Source organism: Talaromyces marneffei, chromosome 1, assembly GCF_009556855.1.
Source record: "Talaromyces marneffei chromosome 1, complete sequence".
NCBI lineage: Eukaryota > Fungi > Ascomycota > Eurotiomycetes > Eurotiales > Trichocomaceae > Talaromyces > Talaromyces marneffei.
Window position 1 is genome coordinate 789,317 of NC_072348.1, and position 27,097 is coordinate 816,413.

At 47.1% G+C, this 27,097-nt stretch overlaps 8 protein-coding genes across 8 annotated transcripts; 4 read left to right on the forward strand and 4 right to left on the reverse strand.

The window, feature by feature from the left end:
* Nucleotides 1-22: 22 nt before the first annotated feature.
* On the reverse strand, nt 23-2,163 carry EYB26_000296 (uncharacterized protein; the record flags this gene model as incomplete). The annotated part of the gene is made up of 8 exons (XM_054259613.1): nt 23-436; nt 492-622; nt 679-1,051; nt 1,106-1,455; nt 1,523-1,709; nt 1,784-1,869; nt 1,930-1,981; nt 2,035-2,163. 8 exons carry the CDS (start codon nt 2,161-2,163, stop codon nt 23-25), a joined length of 1,722 nt encoding a protein of 573 aa, XP_054115588.1.
* Nucleotides 2,164-4,733: 2,570 nt separating this feature from the next.
* Nucleotides 4,734-5,641, reverse strand: EYB26_000297 (uncharacterized protein; the record flags this gene model as incomplete). The annotated part of the gene is made up of 2 exons (XM_054259614.1): nt 4,734-5,111; nt 5,195-5,641. The coding sequence occupies 2 exons, from the start codon at nt 5,639-5,641 to the stop codon at nt 4,734-4,736; spliced, it is 825 nt and encodes a 274-aa protein (XP_054115589.1).
* Nucleotides 5,642-6,310: 669 nt separating this feature from the next.
* Nucleotides 6,311-8,168, reverse strand: EYB26_000298 (uncharacterized protein; the record flags this gene model as incomplete). The annotated part of the gene is made up of 3 exons (XM_054259615.1): nt 6,311-6,384; nt 6,438-8,093; nt 8,153-8,168. The coding sequence occupies 3 exons, from the start codon at nt 8,166-8,168 to the stop codon at nt 6,311-6,313; spliced, it is 1,746 nt and encodes a 581-aa protein (XP_054115590.1).
* Nucleotides 8,169-8,602: 434 nt separating this feature from the next.
* EYB26_000299 (uncharacterized protein) lies at nt 8,603-9,420 on the forward strand (the record flags this gene model as incomplete). The annotated part of the gene is made up of 6 exons (XM_054259616.1): nt 8,603-8,605; nt 8,660-8,986; nt 9,044-9,126; nt 9,205-9,247; nt 9,308-9,352; nt 9,412-9,420. 6 exons carry the CDS (start codon nt 8,603-8,605, stop codon nt 9,418-9,420), a joined length of 510 nt encoding a protein of 169 aa, XP_054115591.1.
* Nucleotides 9,421-10,463: 1,043 nt separating this feature from the next.
* EYB26_000300 (uncharacterized protein) lies at nt 10,464-13,028 on the forward strand (the record flags this gene model as incomplete). Its single annotated transcript, XM_054259617.1, has 5 exons — nt 10,464-10,928; nt 10,987-11,400; nt 11,464-11,526; nt 11,584-11,895; nt 11,958-13,028. The coding sequence occupies 5 exons, from the start codon at nt 10,464-10,466 to the stop codon at nt 13,026-13,028; spliced, it is 2,325 nt and encodes a 774-aa protein (XP_054115592.1).
* A 481-nt stretch (nt 13,029-13,509) lies between these two features.
* On the reverse strand, nt 13,510-14,755 carry EYB26_000301 (uncharacterized protein; the record flags this gene model as incomplete). The annotated part of the gene is made up of 2 exons (XM_054259618.1): nt 13,510-14,067; nt 14,129-14,755. 2 exons carry the CDS (start codon nt 14,753-14,755, stop codon nt 13,510-13,512), a joined length of 1,185 nt encoding a protein of 394 aa, XP_054115593.1.
* A 613-nt stretch (nt 14,756-15,368) lies between these two features.
* Nucleotides 15,369-18,420, forward strand: EYB26_000302 (uncharacterized protein; the record flags this gene model as incomplete). Its single annotated transcript, XM_054259619.1, has 8 exons — nt 15,369-15,912; nt 15,972-16,087; nt 16,138-16,191; nt 16,283-16,302; nt 16,351-16,421; nt 16,621-16,823; nt 17,701-17,841; nt 18,340-18,420. 8 exons carry the CDS (start codon nt 15,369-15,371, stop codon nt 18,418-18,420), a joined length of 1,230 nt encoding a protein of 409 aa, XP_054115594.1.
* Nucleotides 18,421-24,738: 6,318 nt separating this feature from the next.
* Nucleotides 24,739-26,395, forward strand: EYB26_000303 (uncharacterized protein; the record flags this gene model as incomplete). The annotated part of the gene is made up of 4 exons (XM_054259620.1): nt 24,739-24,852; nt 25,185-25,550; nt 25,621-25,983; nt 26,042-26,395. 4 exons carry the CDS (start codon nt 24,739-24,741, stop codon nt 26,393-26,395), a joined length of 1,197 nt encoding a protein of 398 aa, XP_054115595.1.
* Between the last annotated feature and the right edge of the window lie 702 nt (nt 26,396-27,097).

The following is a 27,097-nucleotide window of genomic DNA, read 5'->3' on the forward strand; positions in this document are numbered from 1 at the left end:
TATATTGGTGGGTTTGCTAGTATCAATGATACTGAACCGCAACGTGATCGTCCATGTACTTGGTAATATCATCCAAAAACAACGCTGCCCCAATCGACAGCGCCCCAAACGCAATAGATGCCAAATAAACGTACTTGTAACTCTCAGCATACGCAACCTGCCCCGCTGCAACAACCATCTCATACGCAGTTGTGTTTCCGGCAATACCGGGGATGGTCTGCAATTCTTTCAACAAAGAAGCGGTGGTCAGTTGGATTGCTTCCGTGATATACGTCACGTTTGTGATGCCGAGTTCGGTGCTCATCAGCCCACCGATGTAGTAGATGGAGTTTGTAGTGAATTTGTTGATGAAGATGTTGAAGTAGATGGTGTAGCCGATTGCGCCGCCGACGACTCGGATGGAGAGTGTTAGGGCTGCGACTGTGGCGATTAGGTCCTGTAGATGTTTAGTTTGTGCTCACGCAATGTTCGCAGCTTGGGAGATGTCATACATCCGGGCAGATGATGGTCGTCATGATACTTGCTGGGACGACAATTCCGCCTATTCCGAGACTTCCAATGATCAAGATGATCCAGAGAGTGCTGAGATTGTCGGCTCGCGCAACAGCCATAGCTCCGCATCCTGTGTTATGTCAGTAATTGTCCTGAATACTCCAGCCTTGAATGGAATAGACATACCGGCTGTCATTAGGACACTGCTTCCAATCATCAGCGCCTTGATCTGGCCCTTCATATACGACAACAAGCAAAGCGTGATACATGCGCCAGCCAAGATACCATACCCAACAGGCAGAGAACGAAGACCAACGCCCACTGGATCATGACCAAACTGATTGAAGCTTTGCGTTGGCCAAAATAGGATAACTGATATAAAATTGGCACCGGAGATCCATGTGATCAACAACGTCAGACCTAAGGTGCGAGGTTCCTGTATTATCTTGCTGGGTATCATGGGATAACGGGCACCATACACTTCCCAGAAACCGAAAGCAACCAGGATAAAGAATCCGAGGATGAGGGGGACTAAGACATGAGCTGTCTTCCACGAGTACTATCCGTGTATCCAGGTCAGTTCATGTTTTCGCGAAGGGGACCAAGGACAAACCTGATAACCACCCCATTGCATCCCAGCCAAAAACAGAATCAATCCAGCAATACTCAAAAATCCACCCACAAAATCAATTCTTGAAATAATCTCCTTCTTCGACAGACCTTGGCTGTTATCTCGCTGCGGTGGGAAATAGAAGAATACAGTGCAAATCAATCCAAGGCTATTCCAGATACCGGCTAGTAACCCAACGTATCTCCAGTTTGAGTGATAGGCAATAAGCTGAGCCCACATGACTGAGGCGGACCAAGGTAGGATTGTCAATATCAAAGCTGCGATGTATGTACCGCGTTTGCGGGTTGGCGCCATTTCGGCTGTGGCTGAAAGGGCGGTTAATTCGTTGATGCCTGTTCAAATTGTTCATGGTTAGTATATGGTTTTCATAAATGAATCCATGCTCGGAAGAAGAAGTACCTGCTCCAGCACCGGAAATGGCCATGCCTCCGATAAAAGTGTTCATGGTATTGGCAGTACTCGATACAATCAACCCGAGACATACGAGTGTTGCACCAAGGATAGCGACATATCGACGACCGAGCAAATCCGATAGACTACCGACGAATGGACATATACCTGCGAGAGCGAGCAAGTTTGCCAGAACCTATAGTGCTTGTATGTTAGTTGTACTCATAAAAGTACCAACTGGTACTTGGTGGTGGAGAGGAAAGCACATACAAACCAAATCCAACGATCTGCTCCGCCAATAGAGGCATAGATATAGGGAGGAATACCGCCGAAAAGGTAGATTGGGATTTGAGAGCCTAAAAGGTGACCTCGATATCAGATCTTTTTGTGTTCTGAATTGGGTATTATTAACTTACCAGTCCAGAGGAACGCCATTGCAGTCAGGCCCAAGAACCGCTTCATTGTCATCTTGGGATACATTAGTTGAACGTCAGAGCGAACATTGAGGCATCTTCACATACGGGTTCATCATCGCTCGAATCTCCAACTACTTCAATAATCGGCATCGCCTCCAAGTTGCTCTTGGGGCTTGACTGGGCGCTATTAGTAGTGCCATGGCTGAAAGACGGCGACATTTCTTTGGTGTCCATTTTTGCAATAGTCAATGCCACTTTACTTTCTATTTCGAAAGAGATTTGGAGCAAGACCAGAAAATCTCAAGTTATATCTGGGACCGTTGTCCCAAATACGTCAGTGAGCAAGTAAACGGACGAAAAGGCTGGCCAGCATCTGCGCCAGATTGTTTCAGCAGTGCAAGGGACCAGACTGGACTTTTATACGTAACATGGGTCCATGTCTTCACCAAATCGGTTAGGCACATACATCAGATTTATCTCTCTAGTACAACGTGTATCTACGTTAGACTATGCTTCCATCGGTTCTTGGGTTTGAACTCAGCGGGCGTTGAGGAGAACAATGGCTGGCCAGCTGGCCACTCTTGATCTAGCTAGATAGTCAAGTATATGTATGTCATTTTCTATTGCCCCCAAGCCTCAAGCGGGTTGGACATTGAGCAAGGGATGTGACCTATGTCCCTCCCCGCCTTGCAGACGACCCCATCTGCTGGGATTAGTAGGCCGCCATTGTCGGCGGTTTTTCTTTTTTGGACATGGAGAGCCGGATGTTCTTTTCTGGATCAACTGATACGCATGGCCTAGCCCCTGAGCGGAACAGCGTGCATGTCGTGTCGGCTTGGACGGTACAAAGGAGGAGGTTAGACTTACCCCATATTTTGATACCGTAGTACTCTAAGACTAAGCCCAAGCAGGCCTAAAGTTCTGTCTATCTAGACATGATCGGCTAACTACGAAAATGAGTTGTGCCCCCGCGGCCCCGGGCTTTCTTGGGATGAAGCCGTCAAAATCCATCGTGCTACAAGCGTTTCAAGACAGCACTTGAACTTTTTTGGCTCTTTGATATGGAAAATGTGCAATTTCTAGCAGTTCTCCGCGTAGCAAAGTTTGTGAAAACAGAGTTGAGACATTGTCCCTCGGTAAAGGTGTCAATTTCCCCTCATCATTTGCAATCTACTACGTAGTATCTCAGAGAAATTCCCCCGCATTTTCACATTCTTGACGTCTTAGCGTGTGTAGATTATATAAAAGCGGAGCATGGCATTGCATTGACAACAATCTATTGGACCCAAGCCCGTCTTTTCTACGATCATTGTCCGTAAAACTTAAAAGCGATAATCAACTCTCCAAGACACGGGACAATGGGCTAGTCCACCGGAGCACCCTGACGGATTAGGTCAAAGGAGCGAAATATTGGATTCTAGTACACTGCAGGTTAGATGATGGACTAGACAGTAGATGTACAGACGGTAAAGATGGGTATACGAAACTGGATTATACTGGTAGTAGGGAATTACTATGTGTTCGTATACATCTTCCATGGTCATGGAATCTATACAAATCAACATTGAAGCCAGACCTCTGATCTGAAGGAGTTCAAATGTACATTGTAGTATGACAGTTGACTTTTTTCCCTCAAACATGTGACAGAACAATTGGCCATTCTTCTGGAGCAGCACGTGGTAGATAGTGTCAGTGTTGTTGCTTGAATGCCCTGCGTCTGCATTAGGGTTTTTAGTCTACAACCCAGCCCAAGCTATCTCAAGCGTCCAACACCATCCTATTCTGGTTGTTGAGAAGATATGATGAGTTCTGACAGTATTTTTGGTAATCCCTTGGCACTATTATTCTCTTTACCTAACAAAGGAGATGCATGGTCGAGCTATAATCTCTCTCCTTCATGACTATCTACAATATTACCGAAAAACATAGACCACAGATCAGGACATGCATCAGGCCATGAGCTCTGAGTTTTCACTGATTCTCTTTCAATCTCTCCAGCACATAAGCTTCTGACAAACACAACAAGAACATTCCCAAGACCCCAGCTTACATGACTGGATTATACTAGTTGAACGGAAAGAAAATCGATGGACTTGACTAGACTATGAAGCATACCGCATCGAACGGGTGTAAACAAGATTAGATAAACGTCGAGCGATATCAAAAATATATTATCTCACTCTACCAACCACCTGTGTACCACACGGTATCCTCCAAATCAACATAGATCACAGCTCCTGTAATATTTGTGCATTGTAGTTGAATTGAAGAATTGCCACAGATTGTTGGTAAACCCATTCAAGACATTCGCATCAACTCCGCGCCCGAAGACTTCATTTCAAGTGACGTCTAGGCCCAAGGACTGTCAGGAAAATTTCGAACTATCAAGCCAGGTCACACCGGACCCTCAGTCTGTGGATGTATTTGTCACGCCTGGTTCATTTGTCAGGTAGAGATATAGAGGGACAGAAAGGTAAGATCGACCGAGTCATCTTGACACACGAATAATGTAATACACTGACGATTTGCCCGTGTCTGTAACGACTTGCTGATATTTTACTGGTGATATTGATAGTGTTGGCGGCAATGATATACTAGTCGAAGGATCTACCACAAGGTCTTATGCGGTGGGGTATATACATCTCTGTAGTCCTTGAGATTGGTCGAAAAACAATAAACCTGTCGTCTTTCAAGTCATGCACAGTGAGTCACCGTCTATATTTGCTCCACTCATCAGTGGAACTGACTCTCGAAGAAATATGTCTTCCTTCATGTATGGAAATCTCTGGTCTCGGGGACTCTCTTCAGAAGCGTTCCACCAACGGACGAAGCGGAATGTTCTTGGGCACAACAAACAAAGCCTCGCCCTTACAACAAATCTTTCCCTTCTGATCCACTAGTACCGCGGTCACGTACGATTTTCGGTCGGTAGAACGCTCCTTATCTAGCGTGGCAATAACATTATAGAACGCCCCGCCAACCACGGGGCTATAGTAGGTAACGTCGAGATGGGCGGTCACTCCAGTGTGCGCAGGTACAGATCGTATTGCAACTCGTCCAAGTGTCTCGTCCAAAACAGTTGCCAAAAGTCCCCCATGAACGATTTTCGGCCAGCCTTCGGTGCTATCTCCAAAGCGGACTATATTGACACATACCTTCTGCACATCATTCCAAAAGATTCTCTAAATATTCAAAAGTGTCAGCGCCGGAACACCCTCATTGAATACGAAGATGCATTCATGATCTGAAATCGTCGCATGCTTACCTGATATGCAAGACCCCGACTACCTTTCAACGGACCACTGGTGAGTCTTCGCTCCTTGTCTGCGTCTGTGATGTCTTCGTAGGCATCCCATTCATCGTACATGGGATCTAGTCTCAGCTTCTGAACGTATGGAAGGAGATCAGCTAGTTTCCGAGCGTATTCCAACAGCTTCGCATCCTGTTTCGAACCTGGTTCGGCAGGGTGAAAGAATGAATCGATTCCTAATTTTCCTGTATAATATCCAAGACTACCAAAAAGCAGCCCCCAAAATATTCTTCGCGTCCATTTCGATTGTAAGGTTCGCTGGTTGTTGTTCCCCGCGTATGTTGTGCTGTTGCGGACAATTGTCGAGGTCAATTGTGAGGGAATAAGGTCGCGACGGAGGGATCTAGAGACGCCGCGAAGCGAAGGGAGGGCATTGAAGGGTATTCTTGAAGCATGAAGCATTTTGGTCTCTTCGCCGCCAGCGAGGACAGGTAAACCCTGTGGTGCTACAAGACGACTACTGTATACACACACGGAATCGTGGTTCCCTCAAGCCTCGCCGCAGAGCACAGACAAGCGGCAGGAAACACAAAAACAAGTAGCGTTATGAATCGAAATAAGGATGCGTTGAAACAATAAGACGTCGTGTCCGAGTGGTTAAGGAGAGTGATTAGAATCATCACGTGATTTAATATTATCGTGGAAATATCACTTGGGTTCGCCCGCGCATGTTCGAATCATGCCGACGTCGATTCTCTTTTTGCCCCATCAGTTGTTGCCCGCGATAGGATGCCTCCTCTTTTTACATCACAGGTATAAAAACTATGTGAAGTAGTGAGAATGTACAAGTACGGACACAAATGCCTGTCTCATTGTGTTTGTCTAAAGTCGACTTGAGTTCTTTCATGTGCGCATTGTTGAACATGTACATCTTGTTTATGCATAATAATACCCTTCGCTGTGTCCAGCGATTTCAAGTACCATCTGCCTCATGCTCTCCACCAACTGACTTATGTCGTCCATGATTGATACCTGATATGAAACCATCCCTCTCTACCTGTTCATCTAGTATCGTGAGGACGTCGTATAGTCTTTGGATTCAATGGCTCGGACAGCAGAAACGGGCCACGACTAGGACTGTAGCTCGTCTTTGCTAGGTAGGTCGATGGCTCCATACAGAAGGATTAGTGCCGAATGGGACTCGCCTAGGAAATCTGTCAGCAGAAGGATAGTTACCATAGCATGGATCAAGTCTTACCTCCACCAGACAAGGATTCAATCTTCTCGGCATCCACCTCAGTCACTTTGTCATCATTGAACCACCACCATTTCCCATCGTCTTCACGTCGCTTCCCATTAGGGGCGCGCGCATCATCAACAAGGCGGCCCTGCTTCTTAACGTATGCGGTGTAATGGCCGCTATCAGCACTGGCACCTTGATGGGTGATTACCCCCCTCAATTCATAGAGTCCCGATTGGTTAGAGCCATCGTCGATCGCTAGGCTTGGATCAATGAGTTCGAAAAGCTCTTGCTTCGCCTTGAGAATAGCCGCTCTCCTCTCGGCCTCGTACTCCTCATCAGACTTGAACACATCGTCCATGGCGGTATCGCCATCTCTGTCGCTGCTCTTGCTGGCCTCCGCTTCTTCTGCCTTTTTCTTCTTCTGTAATGGTTCAGCTGGCTGTCCTGATTCCGCATTTGCCTTTCGATCCTCTTCTTGTCGATGAGCCAGTTTCTGTCGCTTCCGGGCGCGCTCGGCATCCTCTTCGTCCTTGCGAATTTCGCGAACCTTGTCCCTGACGGGAATTAGTCTCTTCTTGAGCTCGTCCGTGCAGAACTCGACAACGTCAAGCTCAGTGGGGAATGTGACTTTGCGCATGATCTTGGCTTTCTTCTGACTGTCTCGCTTCCAGAAGAATCGAACGAAATGAACTGTCAAATATTTGGGTAGTCGGGCGATGCTTGACTTCTTGGTGTAAGTGGCGTCTCGGTCTAGGACAGCAGAGAGTTTCTCAATCTTTTCCTCCAGACCAGCCTTGATTCCATCAACCAGGTGGTTAATGTCCTTGTCGATATGGCAGTCTAGCTTGAGGAAGACATCCGATGAACTGACAGGTTCTTCCCCTGCTTCTTTGGCGGCTGGCTCATCACATTCGAGGGTAGACTCAAACCGACCACTCATGTATTTATCAACAAACGAAGTCTCGATTTCACCGTCCTTAACCTTCAACTTCTGGCGCAGCTGAGTCAAAATCTGTGACCAAGCTTCCTCGGCGTCCTGTTGCGCATATCCGTGACCATTCTGTGCCTTTTGTGCAAACTGCGGAAACGTGTTTCGAAGAACGTTCAAAAACATCAATGGCGGAAATCCCTCCTGGGTTTCGGACATTTGTTTGTATAGGTCCCTCAACGAACCGGTCAAATCTGACGACGCGCCGAGACCTCCGAGGCCGAGGGTACTGAGATCACCCAAGCGAGAAGCCCCGTTAGAGCCTGTCGAGCTGTACCGTGAGAGTTCCTGTTGTAATTCCGGGATACCTCGTAGTGTTTGTAAAGTCGAGTTCAAGTAGCAAGTATTGCCCAGATTTTGCAAACCGGCTGGAGTGGCTCCCTCAGCTCGGGCAGCTTCTGCCTCAGTCATATCCTCCACAAACTTAACGGTCTCCTTGGGACGAGCCAGAATAGCTGATCCATCAGCTCCTGATGGAGTTCCCATCATCATAAATGTCTGTCCAGGCTTCGCCTTGAGGGTTGAGAGCTCGGTGTCATCCTTGAGCTGGCCACCCTTGACCAAGATTTTTTGTCTTTCTGGTTCGACACCGGTCAGGGAGTAAAGCTGGAATTTGAAGGTTTCGCCGTTCGAGGATGGATCGAGCTCGACATCGTAGCGTTTGCCCTGATGCTTGACGATGACTTTGTATTAATCAGCACTTGAGCTCATACAGCTAAGCTTCTGAAGGGGAAGGACAAACCTGGTATCGTAGCCATGGCGAGGAAATGCAAAGCAGCGTCAAGTCACGTAGCTGCTTTCAAAAAGAAAACAGATGCAAAAGAAAAGAGACTTGAGAAAATCTAACCAAGTTGATGAAGTGGTAAACAAAGACCGCCACTGGCGGGGAGAAGCGATTGACGACACTGTTGATGGTACGTGCAAACAGTGCAAACACCATGCTACGTACTCTCGTGGTTAGTAGACCCGCTGCTGCCATCATCGCAATCAATCATGCCGCCTGAGCTCCCCGCAACAACTACAACAACTACAACAACTACTACTTTGGCTACTATTATTCAATGCCTTGACTTGTTGCGACGTTTGAACGGGCCAAGTCTTGTTAATAGCCTTCCGGTCTCTTTGTGATTATATGTCAAGGTATTGAATTGCATGATTGAGTAACACGTTATCCCGCTGGCCGATCATCAACATGGTAAGACGGAATGAATGCCTGCGTACAACCTTCTATTCCAAGCTGACAGCTCAGTCACAATCTCTCCGCCCGTACCTCCAATGCGTCCGATCCTCCTTGACAGCGGCTCTCTCTGTATCGAACTTCGCATCCCAAACCTCCGAGAGACATAATGTTCCCGAAATTGAAGCTGCCAGTTCTCCCGAAGTGCTCTTGAATCCGCTCACAGTGGCCCGCAATGAGAGCGAGAGGGTCCTGATCGAGCCTAGTGTGAACAGCGTGCGCGTTAGCATTCGCATCAAGCAAGCAGATGAAATCGAGAATATTCTAGTACATAAGTTTACGAGATTCTTGACTCAGCGTGCGGAGTCGTTCTTCATCTTGCGACGTAAACCTGTGAGGGTATGTTACGTCTACACGTTTATCATCGGTTCTCAACAATTTCTGACTAGTATAAAGGGATACGACATTTCTTTCCTCATTACGAACTTCCACACCGAAGCCATGTTAAAACACAAGCTCGTCGATTTCATAATTCAATTGTGCGTCTTCTTCCTCATTGGATGCCTAGCCGTTTGCCTACAACCCCATGGGAGTCCGGAAACTAACCAATCGCATAGTATGGAGGAAGTGGATAAGGAGATCTCAGAGATGAAACTCTTTGTATGTTTCATGTCTTAATCCGTTTCCTATTGTTTGTATTGAGCTGACATTTCTCACCAGTTGAATGCTCGAGCACGATTCGTCGCCGAGTCCTTTCTCACCCCAGTAAGTACCTGGTCCCGTGACACATGTGGCCCTAAGACTAACAATAGGGTTCTGCTTAGTTTGATTGATTCAATGATATCTTTTAGCCTTGTTTATGAATCCAAACAATCTATTGTTGTATTCTTTGTCTTGTTGTAACTGTAGACGCTTTGCAAGGTATTGAGCAAGTGGTCTGTGATATACCACTCATTGGTCTAATTCACTTCCTCGTCTAGATAATCTCTAAGAATGTGTCTGCTGTCTATTGTGTTAGTGATATACAGACGGCAACCACACTGTAGGAACAATATTGGATGAGATATATATTACTGAAAGATCCTCGAACAATACTTCCATTTCCAGCTATCTGTCGGCTCAATTCCCTATCTGTGATAGCTACACGACACCCAGGAACAGTATATACACCCTGGATCTCAAACAAAAGTTCGACAGGTTGGTCTTCTCCCATTGGCAACTACGCCGATGGCTCGTCATCAATTCTGTACTCCTTTATTGGGTGGCATACTCGATCATCTGACTAGGAAGCTGAGATTCTTCAATTTTATCCACTTAGTCCGCCCTATTTAAGTCTCAATCTGAACTATTGTGGAAGTTTTACATTTCCATATCCCAAAGAAGAATTCATTGACAAGTGGGTATTCACAGTAGCCTACCAGGTCTGCCATGTTCACAATCAAGTATCAAAAACCCGATGATTATGATGTCTGAAGTGGAGTTCGCCTTGATCTATAATGATGAAAATCCTCACTTACTTAAACGGGTCCTATTCATAACCCTAGATATGAATATATTCACTTCAAGTAGTGAGCTGGGACAATGCTACTTTGAAATATGAATAAGATTTGAAAAGAGGCATCTTTCGGTCTGTTCACCATTCACTGCTATATAAAGAGAGGTTTCTGCGCTTTACTTCACTCTTCCCTCCCTCTTGACATCCTCTCTTCATATCTACGCCCACTATTCATCAGATATCTTGACTTTTGACAGCCCTAGAAGCATCAGAGCCCCCTTTCTCTTCTCTTCCTTCGTTATCCCCAGGCCACTCTTTCGAGTCTTCATATCAGTTCCCGATTCTTGTCTCTCTTTCAAATCATACAAGCTTCAAGCCGTCATGTATTGCCAAGTTCCGGGACTCTCTGCTCGTAGAGGTCCATTCGAAGCAAAAGGGCAGTCACGATATGGGGCTGGTCCATACATGCTTCCTTCGATGAGAAACCAGATCTTTGCTGCTGGATCGCAGTTCACGCAGGCAAATCACCAGCAATACCATGCCCAGCCTCAAATCCAACCCCAGCAGCAAGCCAATAGCCCACTTCGCAACCAGGTCAACCATCGCCAGGTCTACGGTCATCAGATGGAGCAATTTTTGAATGAGCAGCGAAAGCAAATTCAGCAGCAGATGGAACAGCGTATGGCTGTTCAACGCAAGATCGATCAGCAGAACACGGACAAATTCGAAGTATCACAAGTGCAAGCCAGGCTTGGTAACGAGGCTTGCAAGGTTCAGAACTTCCCCTTCAAGGACATGGCAAGCGACCAGCAGCCCAAGGAGCACGGAATCGTCAAGATCAGCAACGTAGGCCCTTGCATTGCTCACTTTTTTGTCTTTAGACCCTTCACTGACATACTGCCAGCTCCCCTATGCCGTCACTAGGCATGAGATTCATCAGTTGATGGGACGTCATGCTGGCATTCTTGGTCCTGACCTCGGTGGTGGCATCCACATCATCATGGAACGATCTACAGCAAAGACTATGGATGCATTTGTTGAATTCGAGACTCAAAAGGATGCCGAAGCAGCGGCTCGTCGTCTCAGCTTCACGGAATCTGGACGTTATCCTCGCTTGGGCACGCGCCATGTCGATATTACGCTTAGCTCACAGGACGAACTGTTGCACGATTTGTTTCCTCGAGCAAAATGTGTCGAATGGCAAAACGGCATGCCAAAGTTGCTTGCTAACGCCGATCCCTACTCCGCTGGCTTTCAAGGTTTCTTGACTAACGAGGAGATTCGTGGTCTGGTATCTCACGCCCTGGTACCTGCTCGTGTATGTATTCCTTCTGACCCAAGACTCGAGTTGATAGCCACACTGACATGCTTCTCCTTCCAGTCTCCCTTTACCGAGCGTTGCCGTCAGCGGACTTATGAATGTTTGATCTCCACTTTGTGGAAGGTATGGATGCCCTTTATCTTTGACTCTTATGATATTTTTTCTCTAACATAAGATCAGTTTCCCTGGTTCGCTACCTCCATGTACACCGTTGCCGATCGAGACGAGCTATACCAAGCAGCCGTACAACAGATCCTCGAACTGTGTGAGAGAGTCAAACAATGTCGTATCATCGGTCTCAACGAATCGCTGCTTGTGGACCTTCTTCGTGCTGGGGTCAAATGTCCTGCCTTCAATGAGAGACAGAAGTTTTGTCTGATCGCAGCTGCTCAGATGCCGGCATTTTCACCCATCGTACGCCGAAGTCACTTTGAATTCTGGCCATTCGACTGCCTAGCAAAGGACAGCTCGGCTAGCGAGTACGATGTTATGGTATTCACTCACTGGTTTCATATTTCTGTAATAACAAACCCAAGCTAACTATGGTCGATTAGTACTATGCCCAGCTAACCCGCAAAGCCCTAGGCACGTGTGACAAGGACAATCTGATTATCCCCAACAACTGGCAGAACAGGGCTGGTCTAATGAAAGAGTCTCCTTGGGGACATCTTTGGATTGAATGGAACTTTCACAACAAGATAACAACTTTCGAGGATGCTTCCAAGGTCGAGCTCCAACTGGCTAGTGACTTAATCCGAACTGCTCTAAATGCGGAAAACCAGAACACGACTCAGCCATTCACAGAGCCTATGATACTTAGTAGCCCAGCCCCAGCACAGCATATCTTGAAACACCAGTCTGTCCCAATTCAAGATCCTTGGGTTAAGGATGCCACTAAGCGTGAGGTTCTCAGCCACGATTCTGCATCGCCTCAATTCTGTGACCCGAAGATTATGTCAAATACGAACTCTGATGATGATGAGAGCCTGACTTCAGCTCTTCAAGCTGTGCGTCTTCGATCTGGTACCAGCTCTACCTTCTCCGGGGCAGTGAGTCAGTTTAGCTCTAGTAATGGCAGTTTGGTCACCAATGAGAGTGACATCTATGGCGTCTCGCTTGAGAACAAGCCTAGATATCGACATCAGCATAGCCAGTCTGTTTCGGCTGCTGTACCTCTCACGGCACAGCCTGATCTCAAGGGTTCTGTTCCGGTTCGCCGTAGGGGAAGCATCTCGATCCCGCCAACCATTCAGAGCATCAGTGGGTTTTCAGACGACCATGACCAGATCTTGCTGTCCCATCCCGCTAATCGAGTGTCGCAAGCTGGTGCATTGTTCTCTGCAGATGTTGGTGTTGGCCATGGTGTGAACCCAAACGAAAGTCACAATGTCAACACCCTGATGTTGCAGCACGGAATTTGGTCTACTACTGCATCTGACGGGGTTACTTATGCCGCACCAAACAAAAATGCGTTCGCATCTACAGAGGCAGACAATATCGATCGTGGCGGGCGCCCAAGCCGTCATGCTTCGAATCCATCCGTTTCTAGTCAGCAACGAGGCCTCTCTGTTTTGTCAGAGGATGAGGAGGATGTGGTCAGCAAGAACACTGCAATCAAGTCTTGATTTGATGGCCATCACTAACTGCCTCACATTGATGAGTTCTTCTGCATAGTCACGTCATATGCTTCCATGATCCCGCAATTTTCTGTTTGGTCCGGGCCACATATTTGTTATCTTCCATCCATATTTCCTTGCAATAAACACCATCAAATAGAAGTTGAGCAGTACAATTTGGGCAAACGAGACTGTGCAACAGTTTGGTATGCTTGCTATCCTTTATCTTCGGTTGTCCGTCTTTCTTTCTTTACGTGATGGTGTTTTGTCTTTCCATTTCTGGTCATGAAACGGCAAAGTCGAATTCTTGTCATTGCACCCTTTCTAGTCACCCATTTTGTATGCAACGAGGTCAATAGTCCTAAAAAGGGAACAATTAATGCACCATGATTATCTAAAAACCGGCACTCTCAACATTTGTCGATAGTAAAAACCCGTAGGTAAAGATGACGCATTACCAGAGTAGAAAACTCCCGCGTTGATTATCGTTTCAAAAACTTATGCTCATATCAATATCTGTGTTCTCGGGGTTTGACTCTGATTCCTTTTGTCGGAATTTCTCTGCTTGTCTCCTTAGACCTTCGAGTCGCTTTCTCTCCTTCCGGGTTTGTGAATCTTCCCAGTCAGAAGGTTTCTTTCTATGAGCAATATTTGATGTTGCATTCGATACCATCTCATAGAGATTGAGCAATCTAGATCGAAATCTTTCCACGCGTTCCTTATTGACTTTGAATCTTTCATTGGCGAGAGCCACGAGCATCTGTAAATACTCTTCCGTGACCAGGCTCCGCATTAATGGTTCCGAGTCATCGTTATTATGCTCGCAGTAGCCAATAACGGATTCAAGAGCCAATCCAGCTGAGCGAACAGCAACAATTGGGCTGTGTGAAGCATTGTCCGTCGATGACGAATGCTGATCTGGACCGTTACTGTGCAAGACCTCAAGACACCGCAAGCTCTGGAGTCCACTTTCCCGGAAGCCTGCGTGGGATGCAGCGGCTAGCACTGGATGGGCGTGGTGAAGAGTAGCCGTCATAACGTGTAAGATCTGGAAGCTGTTAGCCTCATCGCCATAAGAGTGACAAGGTCGCTGAGCATTGTACACGCACCATTGGATCATAGTGAAAGCGAATGAGTCGCATATTCGTATCGCCGGAAGTGCTAATTTTAGGGACTCCGTCTCCAGGAACAAGGCCAAACAGCTCATGGTATGAAGATATGATGTTGTCGTTGACGGGGTCATGTGAGACGTACAACCACCTTCCCTCGCCCTTTCCGCCAGAAAGAGCGAACTTCCGTCCAGCATCACCTTCCCTGCCATCTCTGTTGGCAAGCGCATCCTCCTCTTCATTTTCATCCTCATTTTCATCCTCATTTTCATCCTCATTTTCTTTATCAATTTTACCATCATCATGTTGACTTTGAACCTGGCCAGCGGCTTGTTCAATAAGTCGTGAGCTCCCAGCCGCTGCGATATCTGTCTTTCGCTTCTTATTTGTCTTTTTGCTGCCTTCGACAAAGATGCTTACTCTTCCAGCACAACTGCTAGTGGTAACAAGGCCATCCAAAGCATTGATGTCTCTGATCAAGTCGCGAATGCCTTCGTCGACCGAACCCTTCGGTGACAAATCCGTGTACTCTGCATCGGGAACAGACAATTCAGATAGAATCTTGCTCTTACGCGCCACGAACCCCGGCGGAATGGTAGCGTCGCCGTATTGTGATGGTGCAGTCATTTTCTACTGTTGCTTCGCTGCCTTATGCTCGAATATCAAGAAGTCCCAAAATGCAAGTCAAATTAATCGACCAATCGTTATGCTTCTCTCAGATCACCGCTATGCACGGTGTTGAACAGACTGCCGATCGATATTGTCTACTTCCGGCTAGACTCTGTGCAAGAATGAGCGATTGCGCTAAAAGGGTAATGGCGAGAAACAGCATGAAAAGTCGAGATTGCTTTTTCCTGTCATTGGAAGTCAGATGCGACAGTGTATTTTACCGCGGGTGCGTATTTTATTGCGAAAGAGGCGGTAAGCGGCCGCTACGGGTATTTATTACGCCTAACGCTAGTTGGAGGGTTAGTTAAGTGCTTAGTGACTAAGGAGTCTAAGTCCGTCCCGCTATGATATGCGGGTCTGTCTGTCACTGGCACCGATAAAAGTTGACTTTCTTGGTGCTGCAAGCTAAATAGAATAACTTGCTTCGATTTTTTTTCTTGCTGATTCGGAGTATCAAAGGAAATTTGCTATTCTCCAGGTCAAAGCTTTGCCCTACGAGGCAATATCCCTAGGCGCTTGTTGGTTGTACAGGAGCAGATTCAAATTAGATTTGTACGACTGAAAAGAAAGCATGCCTCGGCGGTTGACAAGGCACTCATTGGGTGAAAGCCCAGCTACAGAGGTGGATACCAAGAGGAAACGACTTTCTGCGGGGTCTACAATAAAAAGTACTGCCAAAAAGAGCAAGTATTTTGAAGGTTCTGGTACGGATGAATCAACCAGTGACGTCGATGGCGATTCTGGCTCCGCTTATGAGGAAGAAGCAGCTCATGAGGACCAGGATTCAGTCAATGAGGAGGAAGGATTTGAAGAGGAGTCCGAAGAAGAAAAACCAAAGAAGAGAGGGCGCGGACGGCCATCAACTAGCGCAAAGACAAAGCAGCAGAATTCGGGTGACGGTGCAGAAGACTTACCTGCCTTAAAGTCTTCCAAAGGCAAAGAATTATGGCGAGAAGGAGTCAAGGCAGGGCTGGGTCCAGGAAAGGAGGTTTTTATCAAGAAGCCGAAAGCACGGGACCTGGGCGGCATAGATTATAAGGATGATGCGATACACCCGAATACCATGCTGTTTTTGAAAGATCTCAAGGAGAACAACGAACGGCAGTGGTTGAAAGGTACCGACCCTGCCTTAACGCCTTAACGCCCAGATGTGAATATGCTCACCAGTTAGCAGCTCATGACGCGGATTATCGAGCTTCCAAAAAAGATTGGGACACGTTCGTAGAGACTTTGACCGAAAAGATCATCGAGAAAGACGAGACCATTCCGGAATTGCCTGCAAAGGATTTGGTTAGTTTTGTCCTTTTGGTAACCGTCCACAAAATGCTAACGACGGGCAGGTTTTTCGCATCCATAGGGATGTCAGATTCAGTAACGATCCCACTCCTTATAAGGCAAGATGCTGCTCTTCCATCTTTCCCCTAGAGCAAGAGGCTAAGCCTTTGATATCCCGTTGAGCATTGACCTTGGCTAACCGAGTCACAGACACATTTCTCTGCTGCATGGTACGATCATCTATATACACACCTGTGAGCTGGCTGACCTAGGGACAGGAGTCGTACAGGACGCAAGGGACCATATGCAGCGTATTATGTGCACCTCCAACCCGGACATTGCTTTATAGGTACGTGTGTCCATTTTTTTTTTTAGCGATCGATTCCAAACCGGCGAAGTCATCATGATCGGTTCCGCGAACTACACACAGTATCCGGTTATGGCGTTCCAGTCTATCCATGAGCAAGACTGCAAATTCACATAGCAACTAGAGACCAGAGTTTTTGTCTGATGAGGGCAAGCTTGTTAACGCGTCCGTGATACGATAGGTGCCGGGTTATGGATGCCAGAGGCGAGTAAACTGGCGCTTCTTCGGAGGGATGTCGATCGGAATCCCGCGCGACTTAAATCAGTCCTGAGGAACGCAGACCTCAGAAGAGAATTCTTCAATGGCATACCTGATGACGAGCGCAAAGCTGTAAAGGCTTTCGTTAGCCACAATCAGGAGAGCGCCCTCAAAACCAAGCCAAAGGTGAGCTAGCTTGTTCATAATCCTTTTCCTGCATCCAATCAGCCTTCTGGTGCAACCATTTGTCTTCTATCACAATCCATGGTTTTTTATTCAGTTATCATCATGCGTCTTGGAAAAATGCCATTTTCAGCGATTCAACGTTCGATGGTAGAGTTCAAGGTCTGTTGTGAAGAGCGAAGTGCGACTCGGCGATGACTTTCGATGATTATGTTTTCTTTCTGCTTTGCGGTTTGAATGTCAGCACTGGAAGATCTTCTCTTGGGGTTGTTGCTCTCAATCTGCAACTAACAGTCTGTCGCATGCTGTGGATCACCCTCGCCGTGACCAGGTCACCCGTGTCAGGCATCCGAAACGCTCTAACAAGGCATGGATACAAGCGTGGAATGCATTTCCTCTTTGTTCTTGTCAGAACCAGAATTGATACTGTCGAATTGCCATGACAGACCACTCGATGGCATGACACGGGTTGATTTGATGAAAGGTTGATGGTTGGAAAGCCGCGGGTGGACGGGACGGCCAGTGACAGTCCAGGCCCATTGGTACCAAACTTTGCTGAATGCCCGTTTGGGTTCCAACCACCAATCCCTTCTGATCATGCCTAGAGTGACTATGGCTATGACAAGATGTGGCACAAACATCGCCAAAAGCCTAACACCTGTTCCAGCTTCCAAATGTGGTTGAAACTTGATAGTCATTCCCTCTGTATGCCGTGCGTGCTCTTGTGGGTTCAATGTCTGGTCCAATCTGCCGAGGCGATGGCTTCGACGGTGCAGCATAGTGCCGTTTCGTTCCATGGTTCACCACCATTTCCCGTCCCTTTGCATCCTTGCTAAATTCCTACGAAAATTTTCCTTGCACTAACACAGACGCTTCCAAGGGCTACGAACCTGACAATCCCAACATTGATTTACTCAGATTGCGGAGCTACACCGTCGGGAAACCACTCTCGGATGAAATCCTACTCAGCCCCGATGCACAAGAACGAATTGAGAGTCTGATAGAAGTATTGGTGCCTTTTGTGAGTGGTCCCCTCCCTCTTTCCTTTGATCCGTTCACCCCTCATTCAGTTGCCTTTGCCTCTGTCTTCTGCAATCCTGCATAGCACAATGATCCACCGACCAAGTTGTGAGTGCAACAGTCCTTGCCCTTCTGAAGGAAATGGTCTCGGTTTCACACCTCGTTATTCGCTCTAATCCACCCGCTCTCGGTCCGCCTTTAGCCGCGTTGACAACCCCTCCCTCTTCAACTCCATTCAGAAGACATGCTAGAGGACAAAATGAATTCCAGGCTTGCATTTCAACTGCATGTCGCTGCACCATGGTGACATGGAGAGTCTTCTCTATTATCCCCCCTGTGCTATATCAATCGATCGATTGGTTCTTGGGGATCAACTAGATTGAAACTTTATAATACCTCACTCATTCTCACCTCTGACATGAATGTCTTTTTCGGGCATACCCGCAGCACCATTCCTTTACGAGGAATATCTGACCTGGGCACTGACAATCATCTGCAGGTAACGTATCTCAACAGCGTTGTGATGCCCGATGACCCGCAAAATGATGACGAGAATGACCAAGAAGATGAAAGCGAATAGTGGTCTATGAGGATGATTTGTGTATGATAGTTGTCCTTGCAGCGATCTTGACTTTTGTATGTTAACTATGAAAGTAATTGTTAGATGAAATAGCGGGACAATTCATATCCGATATTAACACACGTAGTACTCGATGCCAGCCAGGTTGGGCCGTAAGCCTATCTTTGTTTGTTTCTCTTGGTCAAGGCTAGCCATCAACAAGAATTTGGGACTTAACAAGGCTGCCGAGGGCCTCCGCAACTACACTACCAATAAAGTCTTAAAAGAGTTGCGTGACACCGTTCCTTGACCATTCGAGGTGCGCCTTGACCTTGACCGCAGGAATGTCAAGATTCATGGGATACCTCTTAGGTACGTACACTAAACTCTCATTAGTCATAAGCTTTCGGCTTTCGTGATCAACCAACCCATCGAGATAGTTCCATAAACAATCATTCATATTTTATGATTCATCACATTTTCTGATTTCTGGATGTAGCAGACGTCTAACTAGCCACGTCAACAGGGGACAATTGAAGTTATGCAAGTCAGATGTTAGCTGCTTCGTTTGAGTTGTTGGTCAATGGGTAATGTTTGTCGTTGATATCGGGTAAAAAGAAAAGAAGCGCGGAAAGATGAAGCAAGTATGGAGTCTGAAGACTTGTTCCCATTTTGGAAGAAAATGAGGATGCTCGACGACATAGTAACCTGGCATGGATGATGATGCATCGACAGCGTGGCCATGGGGTTTCAAGTTCCACATCCGGCGAGACTATGCAGTGGTGACATGGCCTCCATTCGTTTTATCATCCACGTAGGTAATCACGCATTGTTCAGAACAAACACAGCAAGGTATCAGCTCGTTGTCTGTTCGAGGCTCGCCATTGAGTAGATCGTAGTAGTACCGTGTACATGCACAACGTCCGTAGGTATCCGATCAAGCTCGGTTGGCTCAGTCCGAGCGATACAACGTTGGTTTCATGCAAGGTTGTGAGAGTATCACAAATTCAAAAATTGCCAGCATGTAACTAACTATGCTTTGGCTAGTTACTTGGTTTAGGTAATGATGGCGTCGTTCCGTTGACTCGAGGCTGGCGCCTTCCTTGAGTGCTCGCTTCGATTGCCTTGTTCTTGGAAGGTGCGACTGGCAACACGATGGTGCCAGTGGTTCGTTCCTTCCGAATTGGGAAACCTTCTCTTTACAATGGATAACTAGAAGAACGATAACAATAGATAAGATAGATAAGATGACCGTATAATTACATTGAAAAGGATTCTTCTCCAAGCCACCTCGATACCTACTTTGTATGAGCGCTACATGGGTTGCAAGTCACAGTTAACCAACAACAATAATGCAACTCTAGACCCGAAAAAGTAAACTGCATAAAATCACTCCATGATATCAAACGCGATAGCCAGAGAATTAGCAGGCAAAAAGGCAAGTCTCAAGCATGAATGCCTGATCCTGATCGGGGACTGTTCGCTAAGTAAAATAGACCTAAGTAAAAGTGCACTAAGAATAAAAGTACATCTCCCCTTATTGTCATTGGCCACGAAGTAGCGCTAGCAGAGCATGTGACCGAAACTGCCTGCGGGCTTCCGAGGTGGATCAGCCGGCAAAGGAGTCTGATTGGAGTCCCAGCAATCAGCGTGGCTTCGGTCCGCTCATCCTTAGTCCTTGGCCGCTTTGCCTAGCTGGGCTTGTGAGAGAAAGAGGGACGAGAAACTTGCCGCTTGTTCCATACAAGTACCGGACACTAACTGTATTGTACTTTTGGTATTTCTGGTATGTTTGGTATTTCTGGTATGTTTGGTATGTTTGGTACTTACTACTGACTGTATTATTTCCCCTCTTCTTCCCGTCTGCATGTGCCATCATACCATGACACTCTTATTTAGCCTTACTAACTGGCGGTCAACATCAACAGGATGGATTAATGTATGCGACCATTGAGCGGTGAAGAGGCGGTGCAAGGGACCTGCTTAGCTTTGGTTATACAGTCAGCTGAGTAGAGTCGTGATTAGTAGCTACGTATTACTCTGTTCGTTAATTCCGTGGGGGACGCGGCTTTGACAAGTTTGGCAGGTGGTTGTCTCTACATCTTATGTACGAATACCGGATAAGATCTCGCTGATTCAATTCAGTCTGTCATCTAATAAGCAGGTACCCGACATTCTAGCCTCGGAAGATAATACGGGCTCGAGGGTTTGATCAGATGTCTCACATCTATGACGGTCACAAAGTTTTTGCTACGGAAAACCGTTGTATTCAGGTCTGATTCGTTCATCAATCTATAAACCTTCATCAAAAATGCCGCCCACCATGGGACCGTGGACCAGGATGTGGATCCCATGTGTGAAATCCCGAGTGTGTCCCGAGATCCATCATCCTGGGCAGTTGGGTTGGCCCATCAATGAAAACGGACTACGCTGTGGTACCAAATAAACGGGATGCACTGGTCCGAATTTCGAAATCAAACCATGGATGCGAAATGTGCTCCTTAACCCGGTGACCATAGCTCAAGGATATATGGTAATTCTACCTATTTTAATCCTCAATTAGACGGAATATTCGGCCTCACAACAGCATGCAGAAGAAAATTCATTGCAAGAGAAGAGTAGGCATGATCATATGTGGTGCAATTAATCATAGCCCTATACGTTATTAAGATAATCTACAAGTACATGCAGCGGCTACACGGGCCGTTCTTGCATAAATAAATGTTTTTTGGTAGGTACCGGGATCCAGTAAAAACCAGGGCGCAAGAAAAAACCATCGAGTCACGTCGAGGCAAAGAGGGAATTAAGATCGGAGAATGGTGGATCATTTTTTCGTTAGAAGAGGCCTTGCTCCACACAGAGGATGGATGACGCGCAGGAAGTTTGAAATGACCTTGAAAGAAAGAGCAGATCCGAATGATAGATTTCTAAGAAACAAGGAAATGAATCGTGGCCGAGGAAGGGTTGATTGGCTCAGATGTAATTTGCCTGGGACGAATCGAATCCTGTTTTTCTCTGCTATTATTTTCCCGTAACAAGCAGCCCCGTTCATCCGTGGTGGCAAAAAGGCCTCGCAAGACTTCAATTGTATGGATCCGTGTCGATGAGATTTTTTCAGCTGAGGACGAACAAAAAGAACACAAAAGTCACAGGGAAGGGAAGGGACGGCTCGTCCGCGCCCACACTCCCCATCTCACTAACAGGTTAGTCAAACCACATGAACCATGGATACACAAAGTGTGATGGCGAACTCGGAGGCTTAAGCCCATATGAAAATTCAATTCTTCGTACGTTTTTTTTTTCTTGCGTCGGAGTCACCGTAAATCAAAATTTCCCAAGCGGCCGACGCTTCAAAGCGGGTTTCGTCGGGGGTGTCGGAAATCGAACATTAATAGAAGATTTTTCCCTGTAAGAAGGAATAGCGACACATAGCCCTGTAGAGTCAGCGTTTGTCAAAAATTACTCGGTATTGTGTGGACTGGTGTGGGATGTGGCAACTAAATTAATTATCGTCACTACCTGCTCAAGTTGTTCGAGTGTTGGAGAGGAGCAAATCAGGTGGACGTCAGCACATCGTTCTTATGACAGCTATCCCTGTCGGTTTTTCTTCAGATTAGGCCACTGATATACGACCCTCGGACTTTATTCGTGATTCACTCTACTAGTCAATTGTTCGAGTCGAGCGTTGTCATACATGATGCTTGGGGGTTGTTACTGGGGTTAATATAATGTAGGCACCTAATCCTAGGCACGAAGACGACCCCCATACGCTTGATTGATCGTGGCTCCCGATTTCCATGGATAAACCAAGCCAGCTTGGCCAACTACACGCAGTAAATAGCAAATACACACTAGGACGAAGATAATACATATCCACAATCTGCGCTTGCACATCAGCCTGAAGCCAATTTGATTTTTATCGATTCTTCGTTGGCCCTAGATACTATATCACGCCGGCGCGGCCCGCTGAACACCCCCGGCTAAGCGCTCATGCATATGCAACCCGTTCCCCGTTCGACTTGACTTGTCCTGTTGGCGGCCTGTGCAGAAATTCAAATCACAAAAAGAGTCGGTCACGTACGGCGTACATGAGGGCGAAATCATGTGCCGAGTTTATTTGGATGAAAAGGAAAAAGAAATATGTAGATCCATCGCGCAGTTGGAAAATCATTTGCAACAGCGAATTCAACTTATTCAAAGAATTATACTACATAGTAAGAGGTGGCATACACGTGATCAGTTGGCGGTACAGCAAATACACGAGTCGTACCCGTAAAGTTACCTGCTGTCTGACAACAGCCCTAACAGGATGTAATAGTAATACCGGTACGCAGTATTACCAGTGCATCCCGGTCTAGCGCTATTTAAGCTGATCCATGGATATGGCACTGGGCCCTAAAAGGACCGGCTCCTCCCTCCGCGGCGAAAGTGCAAAGTTAAACACCGCCTAGTACAGACACAGCCAAGTGTGTTTCCTTGGACAGACTTGGACAGAAGAGACCGACATCTCTTTTCAACACGGGGAGAGAGACAGAGAGTTCAGAGAATATTAATATTGGGGATATTTAATCCGAGCATAATGAATTCGCCCAGAGAGAATAATCCATGAATCCCCATTGTTGTTCAGTCTGTCACATGAATGACGAATGATGAAATAACGAATGACGTGGTTGCACTGACAGGAGACGAGGGAAGAAAAATTGATTTTTTAATCTAATAATCTACGTACGAAGGCTGCATCGAGAACGCTCATTCGAGGACTGTAGATCCACGATCCGTTATTGCTTCTTTTGGAGCCCATCTTCTTCCCGTTCCGTCTCGCGCCTTACCGTCTTCCGATCGTCTATCTCTATCCACCACCATCAACGTTGACTACCAGGAGTATTATAATTCTGCGTAGTCATAATGTGAGTAGATAACTAGTAACTATGCTTTACACTTAAGTAAACGACTGCTCGTGACACGTCTACTTGATCGTGAGAATATTCATCATGAATCAATGCTCGTATTTTATTTTCAATTCCGACCTTAGAGCCTTAAACAGAGTCACCTAGCCCCATTCCGCGCCTGCATGGTGGCCTCGATAGTGACCGCGCGCGGTAACCAAGGCTTACTAGTACACCGCTTTTGGTGCCACTTGACTAACTAGTCAGTGACTAGTACCGTACGGAGCATGTACGTACAGTTACGCAGTACCTAGCGTAGTACTCAAAACGACTACTTTGACGGTGGCTTGCAAGGACGTTGTTACTATGCAGTGCATGCAGAATAAGTGTACATGTAGATGTGGATGTAGATGTAGATGTAGTGTAGGTACATATGTGTACCTAGGCGTGATGAACTGTATACGGAAGGAACGATCGAGTACCTGCCTGAATGCAGCAGCACAACGTGAGGAAAGACCCAAGTGACCTCTTGCCAAGTGGCATTGTCACGATGGTTCTTGCCTTCTGAGAACAAGTCTATCTTTCCACATCTTCTTATTCCTTCATTATTTGCCTTTCGTCTTCGTGTTCTTCATCCCATCTCCTACCAGATCTCATACTTGCCGGTTCCAGCCATACATTTTTTGGCACTACAATTGTGGCCTCTTCCACTAGTTCCAAGACACGCCACTCTCTAATCCTTAATATGCAATACGATTGAATCAATCCTAGTCCTCGTGTCCACAGCGGCTTACTTGCGAATACTATCACTAATCAGTATCATCCTGCCGAGGAATCTGTCCCTTGCGATCCACGGTCGACCCTGCTGCAATCATCATTCTGCAAGCCCTTGCCTCCATCCGTCCCTTCGCCCCGTCTGGGTTACCTGTCTCTTCAAGGCAATAAGTACGACTCTTTGAGAGTCAAGAGTGCTAGTGGGCTCCTCTCCAAGTGGTCCGCGCCCACAGCCCCCTCCCTTCCCATTGAAAAAAAGCGTCCCCATCTGGCCCGCCAACCAACGAAAGTTGGCGACGGCTTCCAGCGTACGAATTACGTCTCCAGCCGTTCCCGTCTACCACGCGAATGTTAGTCTTGTGCATCAGCCGAGCACGCTGGTAATCGCTGTGATTCGCCGTGCCCTGGTGCTGATTGGGCCCCATCCGAGTGCTCTGCGCCGGCCCTTGTCGGCCCTGTCGGATTGTGTCCACCACTGTGCAGCTGCCAGCCCAAAGTCCAACACGCCCCCCGGTTCTACATTCCCAAGCTGACTGGCCCTGCAACCTGATATCACACTTATTTTTTTCCTTCCTCTAATTCCTTCGTTCTTTTCCTCCCCCCTCTCTCTCTCTTTCCCATTTTCGCCTCTCCACCCGTTGTGACTGCAGCTTCACGCGTCTGCACCTTAGACTCCTCAATGTCAAATCATAACGGTCAGGGCATTCATCCACAACAATCGTGGAACAGCGAGAAACCCAATCCTCAACATCCACCCCAGCAACAGTCGTGGAACAGCGACGACAATAATAACGTAAGTCAACCTAATAATACGCCCCAGCCTGTTTTCCAACATCATTGAGTCACATGCACCTGAGTCTTTATATACTTGGACTCGTCCCCTAGTGGTGGGACCTTGGTCATTTAGACTTTCTTCTTCCTCCTACCTGTTTCCATCCCTACATCTGGTTCTTCTCAAGTCTTTGCACATCTCACTCTTCACCCTCACTGCCCCCTTCTTCTCATTACCACCCCGGGAAAGATCTTGCTCTTGGATCTCCACATATCTTCATGCCTCGAAGATCTCTTCACAGACCAATCACTTCTTCAACGCGTCACCGATAGCAGAGCTCACCAAGCCAATAGCGTCCTTCGTCGACACGTCCCTCGTCAACATATCCGCCGCCACCGCCGTCAACCTACCCTACCTCTTATCCTCCCTCGCATCCTCCAGCTCCATATAACCAACAGCCTTACCCCCAAGCGACATATCCTCCTCCTCCTCCCTCTGACTATCCTCAGGCACAACCATCTGGCATGGCTGCAGTTCACTCTCAGGTTCAAGGCTCTCAAGATCCTTACCATCGTTTGCCTCCTCCACCTGCTCCTGGTCCTTACCAACGACCACCCGACATGTACGCTCAACCTCCACCAGGATCGCAAGTGGTCTACCAAGCCGCCGCCCCGAGGCAGCGAACAGCCATAGCTTGCCGTTATTGCCGTCGTCGCAAGGTCAGCTCTTCTCTATGATTACAAGTTACATTCCGCAAGGATGATAGCTGACGCATAAGACTTGATACAGATTCGTTGTTCCGGTTTCGAGAGCTCCCCTGATGGACGCTGCACCAACTGCGTCCGATTCAACCAGGAATGCATGTTCACCCCCGTGTCCTCGCAAGCGCAAGCATTCGTACCCGCTCATGCAGCTTATCCTCATCTGCTCCGTCCACAAGCTCAAGGAGGACGTGGTCGTGGCTACCCTGGCGATAACGTCGTTTTGTACGGTGCTCATGGCCAACCTCTGCCACCGCAACAGCAAGCAATGCCTGAAAGCACACTTCCTCCACCACAAGGTGCATATTATCAAGCTCCTTATGGCCGTCCTCCTCACATGGATGATCGAATTCCACCTCCTCGTATGCAGCACCATGTGCCTCATGATCAAGTAAGTTTGGATCATAGCTTCCCGTCTCTAATTCACCATGATCTAACATATTTCTTAGCGCCAGCAGGGAGGTAGACGAGGCTCAGGCGCAGGCTTCGATTATCCCGATCCCATCAACCTAGCACCAGTCTCCGCTGGGCCCCCAGCACCGGGTTTTGCTCCAGCGCCATACTATCACGCTCCGCCACAAGATAAACGTCCGTCTCCGCAATCGTATGCCTATGATCGACCAGGCTACCCACCGATGCCAGCCCATGGAACTCCGCCTCCCATTGCGACCTCAGGCCCTTCACGTGGAGGTCTGAATGTTCGAGATATTCTCAACAATCCTCCTGGTGATTCGGCCGGCACAAACGGTGGCCGTTCCAGTACAGACAGCGATATGCTCAATCAATTGAACCGAAAAGTATAAACTCAACGATTCGACTTTGTGAGGCGCGACTTGCTGTTGAATTTATGGGCCGCTGCAGAAGATACGATTTACACAAAAAACCAAAAGAATACAAAACACGACGGAGATGCTAAGTTGCTGTCGGTTTCTCTCAACGATACGATGGGCTTTACAACTTTGTGCAGGTTGCACGACCAACTTCCATCATTTGCGAACGGCGAGCCGAAGCTGCACTATCATTTATTACAACCATTATCATTCTTATTCCTCCACAAGGCAGATTTTCGCGATTATATGACTGTTCGGGATTCCACTTGCACGCGAGGAGAGCATTTTCTATGAGATGGCTGAGTAGTGGATGGCTGGATCATCCATTTACTTGAACTGGAAGAAATCTAGGACGCTTGCGTACCACCTAGATCATTCCTTCTGCCTGGTGCAGGGTACAATCTTTCTGCTTTCTGTAAGGAAGCCTCGAAGACGAACGTTATGGATTACACGACCGCACTTATCGCAGATCAAGACCGAAATTAGACTACAGTTTCAGTCCAACGTCATGCGAGTCTCCAGATGTCATTTCACTCGAATTTCTGTTTTATCATTTCCTTTCATATCGACTTATTGAAAGACGGAAGATTCCATTCTGATAAAATACTTGGGGCGACCCGTTAATATGTCTTCAATGACTTTCCATGTTCTACGCTATGTTTGTTCTTCTGCACG